This window comes from Temnothorax nylanderi, unplaced genomic scaffold, assembly GCF_030848795.1.
Source record: "Temnothorax nylanderi isolate EJ_2023f unplaced genomic scaffold, tnyl_v1.0 TNYL_tig0057_pilon, whole genome shotgun sequence".
Lineage (NCBI taxonomy): Eukaryota > Metazoa > Arthropoda > Insecta > Hymenoptera > Formicidae > Temnothorax > Temnothorax nylanderi.
In genome coordinates, this window is record NW_027249119.1 from 1,056,504 (window position 1) to 1,078,342 (window position 21,839).

The 21,839-nt window shown below is 33.2% G+C and overlaps 2 protein-coding genes across 5 annotated transcripts in view; both read left to right on the plus strand.

Moving 5' to 3' along the window:
* Window positions 1–8,395, plus strand: part of LOC139773116 (uncharacterized) — an 83,073-nt gene extending 74,678 nt beyond the window's left edge. The window contains exons 38-42 of the mRNA XM_071707373.1: window positions 26–151; window positions 305–433; window positions 2,020–2,361; window positions 7,198–7,419; window positions 7,910–8,395. Coding sequence (XP_071563474.1) covers window positions 26–151; window positions 305–433; window positions 2,020–2,361; window positions 7,198–7,222 — 622 coding nt within the window. The 3' untranslated portion in view covers window positions 7,223–7,419; window positions 7,910–8,395. The remainder of the gene's footprint in view (window positions 1–25; window positions 152–304; window positions 434–2,019; window positions 2,362–7,197; window positions 7,420–7,909) is intronic.
* A 3,356-nt stretch (window positions 8,396–11,751) lies between these two features.
* Window positions 11,752–19,910, plus strand: LOC139773118 (integrin beta-PS). Of its 4 annotated transcripts, none has more exons than XM_071707374.1 (15): window positions 11,752–12,034; window positions 13,663–13,870; window positions 14,227–14,455; window positions 14,604–14,703; window positions 14,953–15,123; window positions 15,243–15,341; window positions 15,475–15,639; window positions 15,881–16,039; window positions 16,110–16,241; window positions 16,451–16,753; window positions 17,272–17,493; window positions 18,036–18,152; window positions 19,066–19,258; window positions 19,507–19,646; window positions 19,726–19,910. In XM_071707374.1, exons 1-15 carry the CDS (start codon window positions 11,867–11,869, stop codon window positions 19,798–19,800), a joined length of 2,481 nt encoding a protein of 826 aa, XP_071563475.1. In that variant the 5' UTR covers window positions 11,752–11,866; the 3' UTR covers window positions 19,801–19,910. The 4 variants fall into 4 exon arrangements, 3 of the variants coding, with proteins under 3 accessions (XP_071563475.1, XP_071563478.1, XP_071563476.1); XM_071707377.1 differs by lacking the exon at window positions 11,752–12,034 and adding an exon at window positions 12,046–12,423; XM_071707375.1 differs by lacking the exon at window positions 11,752–12,034 and adding an exon at window positions 12,622–13,011.
* Window positions 19,911–21,839: the final 1,929 nt, after the last annotated feature.

Here is a 21,839-nt window from a genome sequence, read left to right on the forward strand (position 1 = left end):
TTAATCACAACACATTCCTACACAGACCAAGCACTTCAAGTTCAGCGGATTATAGTATGGATCCTACTGCAGAACGTCAAAGTGGAGAACTATCTGGTTTGCCAGTTCAATCACTTAAAGAAATGGCAGAAGAAACAGGCGCACTTGATAAGTAATTATTTTTTTTGCTTATATCATACAGTATAGTAATATTTTGATATTTAAATATTTACTCTTTTGCAAAGTAATGATTTACAACGTTAATGTTTTAAATAATTTTCATTTAAATATTTTCTATTTCTATTTGCACCGTATTTCAATGCAGACCAAGCACTTCAAGTTTAGCGGATTATAGTGTGGATCCTTCTGCAGAATGTCAAAGTCAAGATAATACATCTGGTTTGCCCAGTCAATCATTTAAAGAAACGACAGAAAAAACAGGCGCACTCAATGAGTAATTATTCGTTTTTCTTATATCATACAATATAATAATATCTCGATATTTAAATGTTTACTTTTGCGAGAGAGTAATTTACAACTTTAATATTTTAAATAATTTCCATTTACATATTTTCCATTTCTAATTGCACCGTATTTCAATGCAGACCAAGCATTTCAAGTTTAGCGGGTTATGATACGAATATTTCTGCAGGACGTTTACATATTGCAGAACAATCGTTGACTTCTGTATTGTCCATGTTTTTTTATTTGCAAGTTAATATATCAAAGATTTTATATTTTCATGGTTCTCATGTAATTGTAAAAAAGGAGTAATATCCGTACAAAATGTATCTTCTTAAAAGAGTTAATAAAATGCGCCAGGTATACGTACTCCATACAAAATCTTTATTGAAAAAAATTTTCTAATTTTTAAACATATGCGAGACTCAGTTCGTTCCTGACTTCCATCGTGCGAACATGTTTCGTTTTGTGGCTCTATAATTTTGGTATTTCGTGTATGCCATTTTGATATTGTGAATTTCGCTTGTATGGTACGCAATACGAATTGGAGCCATCGTGGGACATTCTCTGTGTAAATAAGTACTCTCTTTTTTACTCGTTTTGCTGTGACATCATACTTATTTTCTGTTAATTTCTAGCCTTTTATGTATGATGTTTCTGCCAAAATTTCATAAGCATTAGACAGAGAGTGTGTTGGCGATGGTTCTTTTTTTCTCATCAGGTATTTTGATATTTATTTCTCTCTTTAAATTTTACACTGACTATAAGGAATTCAATTTTTGTTACATTTTTTAAATTCTAATTATTGACGTTGTTATTTGACTCTATGCTATATTTTGTTAGAACACTTGATAAGGATCCTGGATTGAAACGTTGTGAAGCTATTATGTATTGATTGCCAATTGTTGTCGAGATAAATATATTCTTTTTGGACAAAAATTTTGATCTAATTTTGACATATAATTTCATTTATGTTTCTTGCTACAAAAACAATGATACCCCAAAGTTTGCACCAAGTGAACAAGATAAATTAGTAACATCGAGAATTTTTAAAATAAAGTTTCTTTATTATACTTGTTGTATACGTGTTCTGAAAAAGAACACGTACCCAACAACTATAATAAAGAAACATCACCAGGAAAATCAGATGTTACTACTAATTTATATCCCATTCACTTGATGCAAACTTTCTGATGTCATTGTAAATATTTCATAGAAACATCAGATGTTACTAATTTATCATGTTTACTTGGCGCAAAAATACTCATAGTTTTATAGTAAAAAACACAAATAAAATTATAACATCAAATATTATTTTAAAATTTTGTTCAATAATGAGTTGGAATAGAGCACGTACCTACATGTGGTTATTGTACATTATTTACTCTTTTTATAAAAATGTGACATTTGTATATCCGTACGTGATCTGATAATTAGGAAAATTTTAATTATATATAAACATACGCCCTAATATAAAGAAACCATACCTTCTTTTTACCTTTGTGAAAAATTCTGCAAACGCTTTTTAAGGCGCTCACTGTATCACATTTAGTATCAAACGATTAATTTGTATTACAGGTCGGTTATAATGGCACCAAAAAAAATACGCAGCAAGTTGTGGGATTATTTCGAGGAATTGAAATATTTGCTGGTAAAATGCGCAATTTGTAAAATACAAATTCATATGCTTCATCCATCGAACAGCACAGCAATAATGATAGGACACTTAAATAGACATGGAATATTTTTCAATAATAACACTTTCACACTACCTGATGACTTGAGGAAATATTACTCGGAGTTACCGGGATATAAGGCAAAATGTAATGATTGTAGTAAAACAATGCCTTTCTTAACAGATATTATACGTTTACGAAAACATTTAATAAGACATTCCACAAGAATCCTGAGTCGAGATGTGTAAGTACACATTCAATAAATTATTAAAATACTAAAGACTATAACATAAATGTAATAATGATAAAACAATCAATAGCTGAAAAAAATTGAGCGAATAAAAGTTTTTATCAGGGCACCCATGTAACACTTATTTGCAATTTCAATCATGAATGTGCCTCTCAAATCGTAATAATAATGAAGTATTTCAATTATTTTGCATAATTTAAATAAATGAGTCGCTTACCCAGGAAAAAATGATTAGATATAATCATATATAATTATATCTGGTATATATATAATTATATATAATTATATATGTTTTTATATGGGGTCATATCTAATTATACATGGCCACATGTGCAATCAGTGGTCCCACATACAACCAGATATAGCACCATATCATACTTGTATATAAATGTATATAATTTTATGTGAAGCCAGATATAATGATATGTGAGTAGTGCACTCTACATATAACTAGATATAGTATTATATACAACAATATATGCAGTCATATATAGCCAGATATATTAATGTGACTAATCTGGCGTTATATACAACCAGATATAGCACCATATATAATCGTATATAAATGTATGTGAAGCCAGATACTTATATATGATACTAGCTGGTTACCCGGGCTTCGCCCCGGAGGACAAATGTAATAAGACACGCAAATAGTCTCTCCCTCTCTTTCTCTCTCTCTCTCTCTCTCTCTCTCTCTCTCTCTCTCTCTCTCTCTCTCTCTCTCTCTCTCTCTCTCTCTCTCTCTCTCTCTCTCTCTCTCTCTCTCTCTCTCTCTCTCTCTCTCTCTCTCTCTCTCTCTCTCTCTCTCTCTCTCTCTCTCTCTCTCTCTCTCTCTCTCTCTCTCTCTCTCTCCCCCTCTCCCTCTCTCTCCCTCTCTCTCCCTCTCTCTACCCCTGTTTAATCTATAATTCTTTGAGATTCGGTCAATTATTTCCCGAAAAATTAGAAAAATTAGAAAAACCGGTTTCCAGAAAATCAATAACAAAAAACTATACACACAGTGGCACTCCCCGGAAAATTCTACCCCTATTTCATATACTTTTAGTAAAAATTCGGTTCAGGGGTTTGAGATTCGGTCAATTATTTCTCGAAAAATTAGAAAAATTAAAAAAACCGGTTTCCAGAAAATCGGTAACGAAAAACTATACACATAGTGGCACTCCCCGGAAAATTCTACCCCTATTTCATATACTTTTGGTGAAAATTCGATTCAAGGGTTCGGGCTGGGCGTTGATGAGTGAGTGAGTGAGTGAGTCAGGACATCTTCCTTTATATATATAGATTATATATGATTATATATAATATACAGGCGATTAAAATATATTTAAATATATATAAACGTTTCATATACAATTTGACAGGATTATATATGAGTTCATATAATTTATATATAAATTATATATAAGAAGCATTTACCTATGTAGATTATATATGATTATATATAATCATATATAAACTTTAAATTCGGATTATCCAATAGATGGCATTCAATAGGATTCGTTTCTCGTATTTAAAATTTAACAAACAGTAGTATAAAAACGATATCAAGAGATACGGCACTGTCTCAAGTCAAGCAGTACCAAGTTATAATATATGGAATAAATCATTTCACTTTTGATTCTACAGCTTTTACAAAAATATACATCTTAATTTATCAATGCTTCATTATCGAAGTTAACAGTTCTCTTTTAATATATATTGACTATATATGGTCATATATGATTATATATATTTACATATATAATATCATTATATATGTTCATATATGATTACCTATATATAATTATATATGATCATATAGAGACAAAATTCATACATAATTGCATTATATATAATCATATATATTTATATATAATTATATATAATCTTTTTTTCCCGGGGTGACTAATCTTGTCCTATGTACAACCAGATATAGCACTATATCTGTATAGATATAGATTCGCAAGTTATCATATATGCTGCAGATATTTAATCCTAAATTTAAAAATTTATTTGAATCGTTTTTATATATATTATAGATATTAAATTCAAAAATTCGTTACATAATATTATATAATTCAGTATTATAAAATAATACTGCAGGTCATGTGTGCGTACCCGTGAAAAAAAAATTATATATAATTATATATAAACATATATGATTATATATAATGCAATTATATATGAATTTTGTCTCTATATAATCATATATGACCATATATAGTCAATATATATTGGAAAAGAACTGTTAACTTCGATAATAAAGCATTGATAAATTAAGATGTATATTTTTTCAAAAGCTATAGAATCAAAAGTGAAATGATTTATTCCATGGATATATTACAACTTGGCACTGCTTGACATGAGACAGTGCCGTGTCTCTTGATACCGTTTTTATACCACTGTCCGTCAAATTTTAAATACGAGAAACGAATCCTATCGAATATATATATATATATATATATATATATATAATATATATACATATATATGTACATATATATAAAGTTTCACATACATTTTGACATGATTATATATAAGTTCATATAATTTATATATCTATACTATCTATATATATAAAATAGAATGCCTGTATGTATGTATGTTCTTTATACACTCTTAAACTATTCGACCGAATTTTACCAAAAGTATATAAAATAGTGGTAGAATTTCCCGGGGAGTGTTGTAGAGTGTATAGTTTTTCGTTACCGATCTTTTTGGGAATCGGTATCCGAAATTTTTCCAATTTTTCGGGAAATAATTGACCGAATTTTAAAGAATTGTATATAAAACAGGGGTAGAATTTCCTGGGAAGTGCCATAAAGTGTATAATTTTTCGTTACCGATTTTTTGGGAAACCGGTATCAGAAATTTTTCCAAATTTTCGGGAAATAATTGACCGAATCTTAAAGAATTGTATATAAAACAGGTGTAGAATTTCCCGGGGAGTGCTATACATTGTATAGTTTTTCGTTACCGATCTTTTTTGGAACCGGTATCCGAAATTTTTTCAATTTTTTGGGAAATAATTGACCGAATCTTAAAGAATTGTATATAAAACAGGAGTAGAATTTCCCGCGGAGTCCCATAAAGTGTATAATTTCTCGTTATCGATTTTTTTGGAAACCGGTATCAGAAATTTTTCTGGAAATAATTGACCGAGTAGAAAAAGATTGGTTACGACATGTTTAATCCATGAACACTCCTTATGTTTGTCCACAATAAGGATATTGAAACATAAATGAAGTCGTTTTAAGAAAACGACTCCCGGGCGAAGCCCGGGTAACCAGCTAGTAAAGTATATATATAAGAATTAAGCATTTATCCATGTAGATTATATATGATTATATATAACCATATACAAACTTAAATTCGGATTATCCGATAGATGGCATCCGATAGGATTTATTTCTCGTATTTAAAATTTGACAAACAGTGGTATAAGAATGGTATCAAGAGACAGGCAGTATTTCACGCCAAGCAGCGCCAAGTTATATGTAAATCATTTCACTCTTTTTTGATTCTAGCTTTTGAAAAAATATACACTTAATTTATCAATGATTTATTCCTTTATTCCTTAAGGACGTTCTCCGGCTCCAGTCGTGCTCAACTTGTATTCGTGCTTAAACAGATGTTTATATACAAAATATTACATATAATAAACATCTAAAAAATAAGAAGTTAACTTCACGCGTGAGAACTCATGCGGCGTTGCCAAGTAACTGACGCCTCTCCTCTTCTGTCACTCTGAACCGAGCGAAAAATTCATCAAATCGCGTACTTTACACAAGTATTTCTCGAAAACGAGTACCGCAAGGGTATTGACACTTAATTGCATATTATTTCTATTTTTATGGAGCATCATATACTAATTTTTCAAAAACATTTAGAGAAAACTTTTCACAATTCATTATAATGTCTCTTTTACAATAGCTCGGAATAGGAATTATATGTTAAAAGTTGAAATTTTTTGAAACTCAGTATCTCGATTTTTAATACCGCAAGAGGTATTGAAATTTATACCATCACATAAAGCACACCTAAATTAACGTATATTCACAGTTTCAAAAAAATCTAGAGAAAATCGATTTTCCGGAAAACGTCCTTAATCGAAGTTAACAGAATTCTTTTTTAATATATATAAAATATTTATTATGTTTGATATAATCACATATGATTATATATAAAATCGACATTAGATATAATTAGATATAAAAAATGGCCCGATATAATTGTATATAATTACATATAATATAATCATATACAATTATATATAACCATATATGGTTATATAATTATATGTGGTTATATATAATTATATACAATTATATACAATTATATCGAGCCATTTTTTATATCTAATTATATCTAATGTCGATTTTATATAATCATATGTGATTATATCTAATCATTTTTTCTCAGGTATTTTCACGTTTACTTATACATCATTGATATAGACTAAAAATTTAGATTAGATGTTTATTTGTTTGACATTAATACTGCAGAAATTCGAGGCAGTTATACAGAGTGTTTCCTAAGTAAGTGCACAAACTTAAAGGAAATGTTCCTTGGCTTATATATATATATATTTTTTTTTTAAAGAAAAAGTCCTCTAAACATGTGTCTCTTAAACTACTTTGTTTTCAAAATACAAGATGTCAAAGTTGTGAAAAGAAATGAAAATTTCAAAAATCTGGATAACGTTTAAAGATATTTTATTCATAAAGGTTGTTACACATTGACGGAGTGTGCTAACAGAATTGACAATAACAAAGTATGTTTCTCATTTGCGGCCTTTTTGGTAAACATAATTTGTTGCCGACATTTGCAGTTACAGAAAATTTGTTATAGGGGAGCTGAACGCAGCAGAGTGTAAGGGTAAAGGCACATCCTGTGTGCGGCGTGTGTGCGCTGCAAACCCGACAATGAAACCACCGAGATCTGCAGCGGTCATGGTACATGCAAATGGCGTCTGCGATTGCGACAAACGACCAAACAACCCGTAAGAACTGTTCTACGGAAAATATTGCGAATGCGACAATTTTCTCTTGCAAACGCTGCAGTGGTGGCCAGGTATGTCCGAAAATTAAAGATATAACGATACAATTGCAAAATAAGATTCTAAGCAATGCAATCGATAATAAAATCCTAATTCTCTTCATGTATAAGATATAAAAAGTACTTATAATAGTTTCCTAATAAAAATACTCAACAGATATTATACGTTATTGTCTTGTGTAGTTAAATAAACATGATTTTTTATGGACTAAAAATTATATATTCATAATTATACTAAAAAATATTTTAACATTTTCTAAGGATATATAAGTATTTACCGCCAATATAGATAACAAAAATTATACACGCTCAAGAGAGGGTAGCTAGAAACAGGAGAACTTTATTATCGCGTATAACTACCGTATTCTAGCTTGATAGCTGTTTTTAACAAATTCACGGAAGCCTTCGAATGTCGTGTATAAAAGTGGTTAGACAAATTACACGCCTTTATATGTACCCCATTACGTTCACCGTTCGTTTCTTCTTTGTCCGTTTAAACTTTAAGGTCTGCAGCGGACGGGGCAAGTGCGAATGCGGTACCTGCAATTGCTTGCCGAAAATGGGGTGGCGAGACGTGCGATTGCAAGGAAACAAACAGCACATGCATCTCGCAAGAACGTTCAGATTTGCAACGGACGCGGCAAGTGCATCTGCGGCAGCTGTCACTGCCACGAGCGGAATAATATTCGATATTCCGCACAACATTTCGAGGCGTGCCCAGTGAGTGTCCGCGCGTAATAAAGGAAATGATCTGGGAAGTTTATTGTTGGAAGAAATCGTTTATCGATAAGACAACATAAAAGGAGGCTCGAGATGCATGGATGTTTTTACATTGAACTTTCTATACTAATCGACTTACCCGCATACAGGAGGCGATTCACATGGAATTAACATTATTGTGCATAACATACACATAGTTGAAAATTTAGAAAGTTTTCTACGAGAAAGAGAAAAAGTTACTGATCAAAAATAAAACTAAATTTATTGTTAAATGTGGATGCTAAACAGTTTAAATTGTTGATTACATCTATTTATTAATTTTATTTAAATCTTATTTAATTTGATTTTTACTTTAGAAAATGTACGTTTTAATCTGTATGCATATATAATGTTCTACAGTTTTTAAGATATATAAGTAAAGGCTGTTCTTCCGAAAACGTCCGTGCTCCGATTTAGGTGAAACTTTGTGAATAGATTTCTTTTAGATAAAAAAAGACATATACCAAAAGGATTTTTTGCGACTCCAAAGTTTAGCAACTTTTTTAACATTTTTAATTTGCTGCCTCCGCGCATATATTTTCCACGCGAAACGAGGTGCCACATGGGTTTACAACTTTCCACGCGTGGAAAGCCCACGCATGTATTTTGAAGGCACACTATATATGTGTCTAGTTTAATAATAGTGGAGCCCCCCGCAGGGGGGCGGAACCTACTGCCTCCACGCATACACTTTTCACGCGAGACGAGTTGTCACATGGGTTCGTGGCGTGCTTTACGAGCTCGTTTATATATATACCTACTTTTTCCTTCTAGTTATGCAACTTTCAATATAAAGAAAATACGCGCTTAGTGATTAGTGCAAATATGTATTATTGCTGATCGAAGATAATCGAAACAGACAAATTGGAACGTTGAAGGTAATACATATATATAATTAATCTTTTTATTTAAATTAAAAAATAGAGGAAGCTTTATGAGCGAAGGTTTCTACTTGCACACTTAAAAACTATAAGGAAGCAATGTGCAGGTTTCTACTTGCACACTTAAAAACTATGAGAAAGCAATGTGCAAGTTTTTACTTGCACACTTAAAAACTATGAGGAAGCAATGTGCAAGTTTCTACTTGCACACTTAAAAACTATGAGGAAGCAATGTGCAAGTTTCTACTTGCACACTTTTTTATTGTGATGAGCTTTATTGCGACTAATATCTGTTATATTAGTCGATATCTCAAAATTTACGAAAATTAGAGCAACCACGGACATTTCTAAAAATAGCCAGAAATCGGTAATCCCTTCACCGATCCTTGCTAAATTCAACACCAAGCTACCTTTAATAATACTCTATCTATAAAAAAAAATTAAGCTTGATATCTCAAAATTTGCGGAAATTAGAGCAATCACGTTGATTTTTTTAAACAGAAATCGGTAACCCCTTTATTATTAGCAATTTTTATTAATTCTATTATATTCTTCAATTTTTTCTACCCCTATTTCATGTACAATTCTTTAAAATTTGGTTAATCAGTTCTTGAGTTATAGAAATTTCAGTAAACTTAACTGTTTTTTTAACAGAAATCGGTAACCCCTTTATTATTAACAATTTTTATTAATTCTATTATATTCTTCAGTCTTTTCTACTCCTATTTCATATATAATTATTTAAAATTTGGTTAATCAATCAATAATTCTTTAAAATTTCTGTTAAAAAAAACAGTCAAGTTTACTGAAATTTCTATAACTCAAGAACTGATTAACCAAATTTTAAAGAATTTTATATGAAATAGGGGTAGAAAAAACTGAAAAATATAATAGAATTAGAAATAGATCGATATCTCAAATATTGAGAAAGCTACAGCGTAAAACACACTTTTCTAAAAAATGAAAATCTCTTTAAAATTCATACCGGTCGACAGATTTTAATAAAATTAGAGGAGAACATACTTTCTATGATACTCTATTTGTGTATCAAAATTCAACCCGGTATCTAAAAAATTGTAGAAATAGATGCGTGTACAAAAAATCCGTACACACACACACACACACACACATACATACTTCCGGACATTTTTTACTAATATGATTTCTCGACATTTTGGAACATTCTAAACCTATTTCCATCAAAATCTCGAAAAAATTTTTTTTCACCATTACAAAGCTTCCTCTATGAGGAAGCAATTGTGGATTAGAGATTATTAATAAAGTTGCTGCAAGTATCATTAAATTTATTTTTTGGAAAACATTTTAAACGTGATTATAAAATGTTAAACATATACTTATTATTTATTTTAGTATTCTTATTTCTATAAAAATCAGCATCACGTTTATATTGCAATTAGTGCATAATTATTTTTTATTTTTTATGTACTATATTAAAACAGTTTTAGTGTGGTACTATATATACGTAATAAAAAAAAAATTGCTGTCGAATTTTTTGCGTCTGCGAACGTAGTCCAGAAGAGAAGAATGATATTTTTTGGCATTATAATACATATGATGAAGTCAAAAAATTTAAATCAGAATAAAAATAAAACCTGTAGATAAAAAGTGCCCCAAATTAGTGCTGGGAGATTATTGCAGTTTCTCTCTTTGCGTGTTATCTGTCGGAAAACTCAAGAAGTTCATTATTAAAACGCTAGATGGCATCAGACTGATCTTTTTAAAATATTAAATAAATTCTCAAGTTATAAATTCTTGACGCAATACATGACGCAATACATAATGCAATATATAATGTAATGTAATAATCTTATGCTGATTCTTTTCAAGTATATAAAAGTATTTTATGTACTTTATATGAGTAAGAGAAATGTATATATTTAATTTTATATGTAGGATATTTTAAAATATGTGAGAGTAATTTCTGGGATGAATTTTTTCGAGTTCGAGGAGCAAGAATAATGTAGAAGATTCGTATTTGTCATACTTGTTTCCGAATTACAGGTATAGTTGTTTTATATTTCAATAATTCTCGTTATAAATTAAAATAGTATAACCGATTTTACTCAGCTGTTCTTTTCCTTTGTATTTCATGTGTGATTTCACTGACTGTTTGTAAATACTAATTGTAAACGCTAGTTCAGCGATAATACAAGAAACAGTAATGTTATATTGACAGCATTAGTTAACAATAGTCTAATTAAAAATAATTGATAATCTTAATAATTTAATAACAGTATTAATGAAACGAATATACATCTGCATGCTCTTAATAAAATGTTACTTGTCCCATTAATATTGTCGTTGAATTAACAAGATTATTTTCAATTAGATTAGCTAATGCTGTTACAACAGATCATCTTTTTCCCGCGTATATGCAAATTTTCTTTCACCCCTCCCTCTTTTTCCATCCTTATTGACTCCAACCGATCTACGATCATGCTTATTAAACATCATTAATTATACGTCATTCATTTATTTCGGTTGCGATACTTGCGAGATGCCCGCGTCAAGAGAGCGTAAAGAGTTCTCAATTAAATTTCAGCAAAATTAAATTTGTCATCGTTCTGGTGCCGCGGGGAACTCGATCACCGTTCCCAGGAAAAACCGCCGGCGAAGGTGGAGCAAACTAACCGATTACCTAATCACGCGCATTATCATGACGCGTTTTATCTCGGAGTCATTTCCGCGGGATGCCGCAGTATCCTTTCGGATCGGCGAGCGTTCGTGCCGCGACTCGCCTCGCTCGCCTCGCTCGCCTCGCTCGTGAAAAGTAAACGTTCGACGTTACGTTAGGGGAAACGATGGCACGGCGGACGACTATCATCATCCACCACCTCCTCCTCCTCGTGACGGCGCGTCTCTTCGTGGCCGCGACCTCGCAGCATCGCGACCGGGAGAGCCTCTGCGAGTCGCGGCAGACCTGCGCGAGCTGCCTGCAAACGCCGCGATGCGTCTGGTGCTCCATGACGGTAATGAATATTTATAAGCGCCGTTAACGAGCGGTTTACTCCCGCTAGAGGTGACACGCGGTGAGAATAAAGGAGAGAGAGAGTCCCCTTCCCCGCGGAAGGAGACGTCGGAAAAGATGCGCCCACCTGCGACTACACCCTTTACGACGGCGACGGGCCCGTTCGCCAAAGACGTTGTCCGCGTTCCTCGCCGCGTCGGTGATTCATACGCCGAGTCAACTCACGCGATTGATCACTGCATGACTGTTTCGCGCGCGCTTATAGTACAAAAACGTTTCTTTCGTCTTTTCTATCAGTTCTCTGATATCTAAATATGATCCGGAAGAGAAAAATATCATTCGCGCCCAACTGAATGGAATATACACATATGTGTATATTCGATGTGTTTTGTGAGAAATACTGGAGGATCTGTTTTTGAGAAGCTTACGTTATAATAAATATTGAGGCTTAATTGACTATAACTGGCAATCTTTATTAATAATATTCACAAATTTCCTACTGAGAGCATAAAACCTTGCGTCTTAAGACATCTGGATACCTTTATTATTTCCTTGATCGTTCCAGAACTTTCCGTAGCTTAAAACGAACTTTCCGAACTCCTTGCCGGGATGCTCGGAATAGATCCAATTCTTTTCCCATGAATCATTGCTGAACTTCTCGTCCAGATACACCTCCGCCGTAGCCGCGGAGAGGGCTAGGAGAATCGGCCAGTTCGTCGTGGCGGCAGGTACATTTACGTCGTCGTCGGTCTCCTCGGACTCACGTCGTCCTCATCGGCGTCCGAATAATGCGGTCCCCCTGCGCGTTCGTCGTTTTCCTAGCCCTCTCCGCGGCTACGGCGGAGGTGTATCTGGACGAGAAGTTCAGCGATGATTCATGGGAAAAGAATTGGATCTATTCCGAGCATCCCGGCAAGGAGTTCGGAAAGTTCGTTTTAAGCTACGGAAAGTTCTGGAACAATCAAGAAAATGATAAAGGTATCCAGACGTCTCAAGACGCGAGGTTTTATGCTCTCAGTAGGAAATTTGTGAATATTATTAATAAAGATTGCCAGTTATAGTCAATTAAGCCTCATTATTGTTATTTATCGACTGGCGAAGAAAATTTTCTCACTGTATAATAAATATTATTATCTGTTGTAATTTATTAAGCTAGAAGAAGAAGAATCTGATCTTTTATTAGTTTAAATTATATAGATGGAATAGTTACACGCATCAGAAATTTATTAACCGTAATATAATTCACTCGATGACTGTCAGTTCAGATTAAACAATTGCTTATTAATAACTGTTTAAATTAAATAAAGCATTTTCATATATCATGTGAATAAATACAATAATTATTACCAACTTCAAGATACTTGAACAAAAATCAACGATAAACGTTGAGAGTTATCAGTGATAAAATTTGACCTTTTTTATCGCACGTCTTTCGTTACACGTTGCGTGCATTAAAATGTTTTTTAATTTAACAAAGCGTGAACATTTTTTTACCACACGTTGTTTGTATCGTTGCACGTTGTAAATTTTTTTTAATTTAAAAATTTTAATTCAAATAACGTTTTTAATTCAAATAACTTTTCAAATTGTAATAGATGATAATTGAGTTTTTGTTTGCGGCTTTGTAAGGTATCTAAACAGAGTGTAAGTGCTCCTTTGCTGCGTTGCGTGTCCAAACAAACGTATTTGAAAGAAGGCGACCTTTGGTGTCAACCATCGGCTGTGATATATCATGAGAATACGATGGATATCTTGGAAAATCGACAGTTATCCTCGATCAAGGGTAAAGATCCCGTCCAAGTTCAACCCCAGAAGATAAGATTACGTCTCAGGCCAGGTGAGAAAAAGATTTCACCAAGATCTACTCTTTCATACGTTAGATCTCACGTTTCTTTGCAAAAAATTATGAAACATTAATACATATTTCTAACAATATATGTGTATCAAAACAATATATATGTATAAACGCACTTTCTTTCACGAAAAAATGTACATCGACTTTTAATCTGCATCATTGAGACACAAAGTTCTTTTAGAAATTACAATAAAATAATTATTTTAAAGTATACAATAATTATACGTTACAAATGCTATATTTTTGATATTTTTGATATACTTATATATCTAATGCTATACATAATTCAAGTAAGTTACAAATTTTCTGAATTAAAAATTTGAGCAAATTATTTATAGGAGAGGACTATCGCATAACTATGAAATACAGTCAGGCGGAGGATTATCCTGTGGATCTATATTATCTTATGGACTTATCGGCGTCTATGGAGCCGTACAGAGACAAATTATCGAAACTCGGTCTACAATTGGCTAAAGCCATGCAAAAGCTCACGTCGAATTTCCGCATTGGCTTTGGCAGCTTTGTAGACAAGGTCGTTTTACCGATGACTAGCACGCAGCCCGATAAGTAATTATATTCATTGCAACATGTGAATCATTGCAACGGATATTTCGCTTAATTAAATAAACAAATGAATTATAATCATTGAAATTGTTATAATTGAATGGAATCGTGTTGGTAAGAGATTTTTAATCCGACTGAATTTTTACATTAGATTAAAATCTCCCTGCAATTTGAAAACTGGTGAACCTTGTGCACCGCCTTACGATTATAAAAATCAAATGCCTCTTACGGAGAACGTGGCTCTATTTGAGGTAATTATCATTATGCAATTATGTATTCGACGTGTATTAAAGCAAATAAAAGAAAATTCTATTAAACAGTTTAGGACAATAAAGATAAAAACAAAAGTTCTGATTATTACTTCCGAAATAATTATTCGATAAATATTGGATATATGTTTTATATCTCACATGAAATTAGATTTTGACGCATTATTTTTTGACAATTTCGTGCAGTTAATTTTAAATGATTTGTTGAATACAAGTAGTCTTAACAAATAGGATCAGGTACAAGCGGCGCCGGTGTCGGGTAATCTGGACGGTCCCGAAGGCGGGCTCGACGCGATGATGCAGGTCATAGTATGTACCAAGGAAATTGGCTGGCGCCAAAAAGCACGTCATCTTATTGTGTTCTCGACCGATGCGATCTTCCACATCGCCGGGGACGGTAAGGTACGTGAATTAAAATAAAATAGGAGGTATAATAAAATCGCGCACTCTGAAATAAATCGATCATAGCCGGGTAAGAGTGGTGATCGACTTCGAGATGAAAAAGCTTAATGGTTTCTCAGCTTGCAGGGATAGTAGAGCCAAACGATTGCAAGTGTCACTTGGACGAGAAAGGATTCTACACTTACTCCCTTCTACAGGATTATCCGTCGATTTCTCAGGTGAGGATAAGAGGAGTATATTTATTTACTCTCTTTCTTCGAGGATTATTCACTTACACCGTACGTGTATTATGAATTTAATCGCTTAAGAAATTTTTTATTAAATTAAGAAAAATATTTTCTTCGTTTATAGGTCAATAGAAAAGCGCGCGAGCACAATATGAATATTATCTTCGCCGTCCCTGATCACAAAAATGCGACTTATCAACGATTAAGTAGTAGCATCAGCGGATCCTCAACTGGAACTCTGGAAAATGACTCGCAGAATGTCGTCGCCTTAGTGAGCAGCGAATACGAAGTGATTACATTTGTTATAAACAATTATATATATATATATATATATATATATATATATATATATTATTAATTTATATGAATTATCTTTTCACATCTTAAATTTCATTTTGCGTTATAATAAGATTAGTTAATAGAAAATTAATTAATAATTTTAGTTTACCTCAGAACATTAACATATTTTACCTAATATGTGGTACCTAACTAAAAGATTGATAATAATTTAATACGTTGACAATTTTCAGAAATTAGTGGACTCGGTGACAATAATCGACACAGCGCCAGAGATGATCGACGTTAAATATTTCTCCCGATGTTTAAACAAAACAGGGAAGTTGCTGGAACGTCAAGAATGCGGAGGACTTCGCGTAGGCAACATTATCGAATTTGAAGTTGTACTTAAGGTGCGTTAATAAGTTACAATTATTATTATTAATTAACAATATGATTCATTATGATTTGATTAAACACCAGGTTGTTGAATGTCCCAAGAATCCAAAGGATTGGTATCAAACTATGGAAATCAAACCTAGAGGCCTAAATGAGAGTTTAACTATCGATCTGGAAATTATATGCGACTGTCCTTGTGAGAAACCTGGATACCGGGTAGATATACTAAAGCAAAAGAGCTAACTCGAATAATAATGTTGAGGAATTTATTTTTTAATTAATACAAATTTAACTTACGTCTAATGTTAAAAAATATAACTAAAAACATTATTTGTACTTTCATATAAGTAATCAAATTGATATAATACTGATTGTCTTATAACACTTTTACTATCGAATTTTAAATTACCATTTTCGCGACATAGGGATATCAGCTGAACGCAGCAGAATGCAAGGGTAAAGGTACATCCGTGTGCGGCGTGTGTTCCTGCAATCCTGGTTTTTATGGAAAACAATGCGAGTGCGAGGGAAACGACAATGGTGCTGACAAATCGATCTCGATGATCGACTGCAAACCCGACAATCAAACCACCGAGATTTGCAGCGGTCATGGCACATGCAAGTGTGGCGTCTGCGATTGCGACAAACGACCGAACAATCCGCAAGAACTGTTCTACGGAAAATACTGCGAATGCGACAATTTCTCCTGCAAACGCAGTGGTGGCCAGGTATGTCCAAAAATTAAAGATGTAACGATACGATCGCAAAATAGAATTCTAAGCAATGCTGTCGAGAATGAAATCCTAATGCTTTGTAAGATATAAAAAGTACTTAATAGTTTTCTAATAAAAATACTCAACAGAATTATACGTGATTCTCTTATGTAGTCAAATAAACATGATTTTATTATGGATTAAAAATTATTAGTTAAAAATTATATACTCGTTAATTATACTAAAATATAATTTAATATTTTTTAAGCATATATATGTATTTATGTATATAAACAACAAAATTACACGCTCAAAAGAGGATAGCTAGGAACAGGAGATCTTTATTATCGCGCGTAACTACCGTGTTTTCTCGCTTGATAGTTGCTTTTAACAAATTCGCGCGGAAGTTACACGGCAATCTTGCCTTCGAGCGAGCGCGGTAGCGCGGCGTTTATAAGGACGGTTGGACAAATTACACGCCTTTGTACGTATCCCATTACGTTCGCCGTTCGTCTCTTCTTTGTCCGTTTAAGGTCTGCGGCGGACGGGGCAAGTGCGAATGCGGTACCTGCAATTGCTTGCCGGGATGGGGTGGCGAGACGTGCGACTGCAAGGAGACCAACAGTACGTGCATCCCGACGACGGGCAAAAACGTCGAGATTTGCAGCGGACGTGGCAAGTGCATCTGCGGTAGCTGTCACTGCCACGAGCGGGACAATATCCGATATTCCGGACAATATTGCGAGGCGTGCCCAGTGAGTGTTCGCGCGTAAGGATTTGATCTGGCAAGTTTGTTGGAAGAAATTGTTCTTTAATTTCTTCTAACAAACAAAATAAGAAAGAACATAAAAAAGGCTCGAAATGCGTGGATATTTTTGCATAAAAATTTCTATAGTAATCGATTATTCGCATTCAGAAGACGATTTATGTACAATTAATATTATTATTGTATGTACATAACACGCACATGGTTGAAAACTTAGAAAGTTACGTACCTGCGAGAAAGAGGGGGGGGGGAGAAGACTTTCCTGACCGAGAATAAAATTAAATTTATTGTTAAATGTTTGGATACTGAAACAATTTATTAAATTGTTGATTATTACGCATCTATTCATTAATTTTATTTTATTTCTTATATAATTTTAAATCTTATTAAATTTGATTTTTACGAATAATGTATTTAGAAAATGCATATTTCGATCTGCACTTATGTATATATAGTGTTCTAGAGTTTTTAGTAGTAAAAAAATATCTTAATTTTACGAAACAGTTATTTATTTATAACCCACTTATTTAGACGTGCCCAGAACAACGATGTGATGAACTGAAGGATTGCGTGGAGTGCATGGCGTACAACACAGGACCACTCGCGACAAACGGGAAGTGTGACTTGTGCGTGCACGAAATAGACATTGTTAGTAGTTCTTTCCTTGAGATAACACTTCTACTTCGCGAGCTGTGCGAGGGCGGTTAAGGTGGTTCATGCATTTAAGTCATATGTACTTAGCCCGGAAAATGTGATATGAAATGAAAGGTTAACGTTCCTCGAGTGTGTCTGTAAAATTTCAAATTTTTTAACCGATTGGTTCCGGAGATATATGTCCGTAAACTTTGCCAATTTAACGCGGTGGGGGGACCCCTTATCCGAAAAACGAGGCTAAAGCGCTTATGCTGCAAAAATTGCAATACTTCAAAAATAGATGAACGAACCAAAAACTGACGAAACGATGCAATAAACATTTTGCAAGATACTGACGAAAGCCCGAGTTCATTGACCGAACCATATAATAATAAAACGTAATTTTCGATTGACTAAATCGACAACACGGAACTGATGGCTGGGCTCGAGCGGCACTAGCGGCAGCTTGGCAACGTCGCACGTGTCAGCTGATGAGTATAGCGCACGGAGAAATAGATTCTATCAATTTTTCGTTTCGTCTCGAAACGTCCCTTACGTCGAGGCTGCTCGCTCCAGCTCATATTTCACACTTGTATTGCTTGTACGTACAGGTTATGTAGATCGCGACGACGAAGACTGCTGACTCAGCTGACCGCAACGTTGCCGCGCTGCTGTTGTACATATATTCACAGGGCTCACAACTCTAGTAAAAGATGTGACTTTTGTCTCAATATTTTATTACGTAGAGGTCGTATAGCATTAAAGATGTCATAAATAATAAATCTAATTATATGCTAATTTTTACGGACAAAAATCACACTTATTTATCACTAATAAGAATAGTTGCCTATTTGACTTGCAAGTACTGCATGAACCACCTTAATAATTTGCGATGCGATACAAATGGACGCTAATTCTTTCTTCACAGGTCGACACTGTCGAGGAAGATCCTGCGAAAGATAAGGAAACCGGCGCCCGCATATGTCGAACACCCGGTGATGCAGGCTGTACGTTTGTCTTTAAGTATCAATATCACAGAGCTGGTACCGGAGGAGACATCAAGATCCTTCAGATTCAAGCCGAGAAAGAAAGAGCTTGCCCAACACTTATTGACGTTTTCGGTAATCATTCTTGTTGTACTTTTATATAAATTATACTTTATTTCGTTATGTTCGCTGCCATGAAATATACAATTTACAGTTCCATTCTATGCTTTTTGATAAATTAAACAAGATTAATAAGTAACAAACGTATATACGATGATGTTTGAAAACTAATATAGTATCTTCGCGCGTTGGTTGCGTTTACGTATACGATTGAACATGCGAGGAGATGTACAAAATGAACTAGAATTTACTTTCTCCCGTAGGTGTTGCGCTGGGCGTCGTCATAAGCACCGTCGTCATCGGTTTCCTGATTCTCCTCATTTGGAAGATCCTCACGATCATCCACGACAAGAGAGAATACGCCAAGTTCGAGAAGGAGCGCGCCCTCGCCAAATGGGATAGAGTGAGTCGCTATTCCTCATTGTTCTCAATCGCGTGACTACGAGATCGCCGGGACGTCAATACATGTCGAAATGTTTCAGGGCGAGAATCCTCTGTACAAACAAGCGACGTCGACTTTCTGCAATCCGACATTCAAGGAAAACGCCAGAAATTAGTCATTTTTAGCTTTAGACTCTCATTGTGATATATTACGAATTTCGTATAAAAGCTTCTAATTTTATTTTTTATGTGTTGAAATTTCATATAATAATAAATTGAAAGATGACATGTGTGTTATTCTTTATTAATCATTAGTTCTTAAAGATAAGTTCTTATATAAAAAATTGATTATCTACATGGAGAGAATTTTCTCTTAAAATTTACCCTGAAATCATGGTAGTTGTGGGACATGTACCACCAAGAATTTTATGTGAGCTATTCTGATTAATATCCACCATAATAAGAAATATTAATATCTATTTCATTAAAATATAAAATATATTTGATTAATTTTACTAAAATATATCTAGGAAATTTCAATAATTTTTCAAAATTTACCAATCTGCATGGTAACTTTTATCACGTTGTTTGTAAAATGTCTTTTGTATATTTTAAAAATTCCTTGGTTACCAAGTTGTCCCAAGTTTGTAGTGAATTTAAGGGTAAAATATAACAAAAAATTCTCTCCGTGTACTATAAAAATAATTAAACTTATTATTTTATTTTTAATACTAAACATTGATTTAATTCATTGATCTATATTTTAACATTTAAAAAAGTGTTAAATAGCAATTAATGTATTATTAATTATATTAATATATCAACATATGATTTAAATTAAAAAATAAAGTAACGCAAATTGTTTGTGTCTAATGAACAGACGTAAATTAATATAAATCATTATCTTTTAATATATAAGTGAGATATTCTTAGATCTTATTATTGCGCCCGGCTAGAAATATTATTTATGGGAGTAATAGGAGATTTCAACGCCGGCCTTCTCTCCAATATACCAGATTCGATGACTAGCGCCGCGTTAAAGCGAATGAATTGAACGAGCCTCTGCAGACGCCATGTTGTTTAATTGCCGCATAATGAGAAGACCAATCGGCAGCGAGAATCTCGCCGTGCAAAAACGAGCAAAACTTTCCACGGCTCTTTTCCTCTTCTTTTACCTCTTTACATCCTTCTGCTACTCTCACCGAGCTCGTAATAACATGTCTCCGCTCAAATACTTCCTGCTTCCCCCCTATTTATTGCGAAATCTAGCCGCGTAGGTTTTCCAACGAGACTTTTTGTTGTTTCATTCTATCATCGTAAAGCCGTTTTCTATGCCGGTCATGGCCAACGACAGATTTATAGATAGCGATCTAAGAGCGATTGCTTAATTGAGCCGAAAAGATCTAGAATCAGTTTTACGAATTTAGAATTATTTTATTTATTTTAATTTAACACATATAAAACAAATTTATAATAATTTTATTAAGGAGAATTAAAACTACTATCACTGGAATTTACATCGCGCGTGTATTTGCCACCTTTTTTATCTTTTTTAAAAATAAGTAATTTTGCACTGTATCCATTACCACACATTTTAATTTAATACTTTATTCACAGATTTTGCTGCACATAAAAGTTGCTTAAAATAATAATGTCAGCAATGCAAAATTATTCTTCATGAAAATAAGGATCGATGGTGCTATTGATGATAAATACTTTGATTACTTGCAACGAAGAGATTTTTCAGTTTCTATAGACAATATTGAATATTTATAACCATGTAATAGCTTTGATGAGTTGTTCAGTTTCAGAAAATATGAAAATTTGCAACACAAACTTTGCGGAAGATTGTTTAAAAAACTGTGGCTAGAAAAAGTATCACAGGAGATCTATTTCTATATAAATAAATTCTTGAAAGAGACATGCGGTTGCTGAAAAGAATACCAAGAATTTACTGATATTATTAATGTAGCTTTTGTAATATTTCGCTGAACAACTATTCTAAGCAAAAAAATGCAACATTATTGCCCAAAAATAAATCATGAAAAAAAGAAAGAAGAAGAAGTGTTCGAAAATAACAAAATTATAAATAAATACAAATATTTCGTTTTTATTAGGCATTAACTCCTTTTATAATCTGCACCAGATAACTTAAAAAAAATTATTTATTTATATATTTCAAAATGGTAAACAAACTATTCATTTTATCAGTCTA

Coding starts and splice junctions, on each gene's coding strand:
- LOC139773118 (XM_071707374.1), top strand. CDS start 11,867: ATGGCACGGCGGACGACTATCATCATCCACCACCTCCTCCTCCTCGTG. Junction 15,342..15,474: donor ATTATCCGTCGATTTCTCAG/GTGAGGATAAGA, acceptor CTTCGTTTATAG/GTCAATAGAAAAGCGCGCGA. Junction 17,494..18,035: donor AATATTGCGAGGCGTGCCCA/GTGAGTGTTCGC, acceptor CCACTTATTTAG/ACGTGCCCAGAACAACGATG.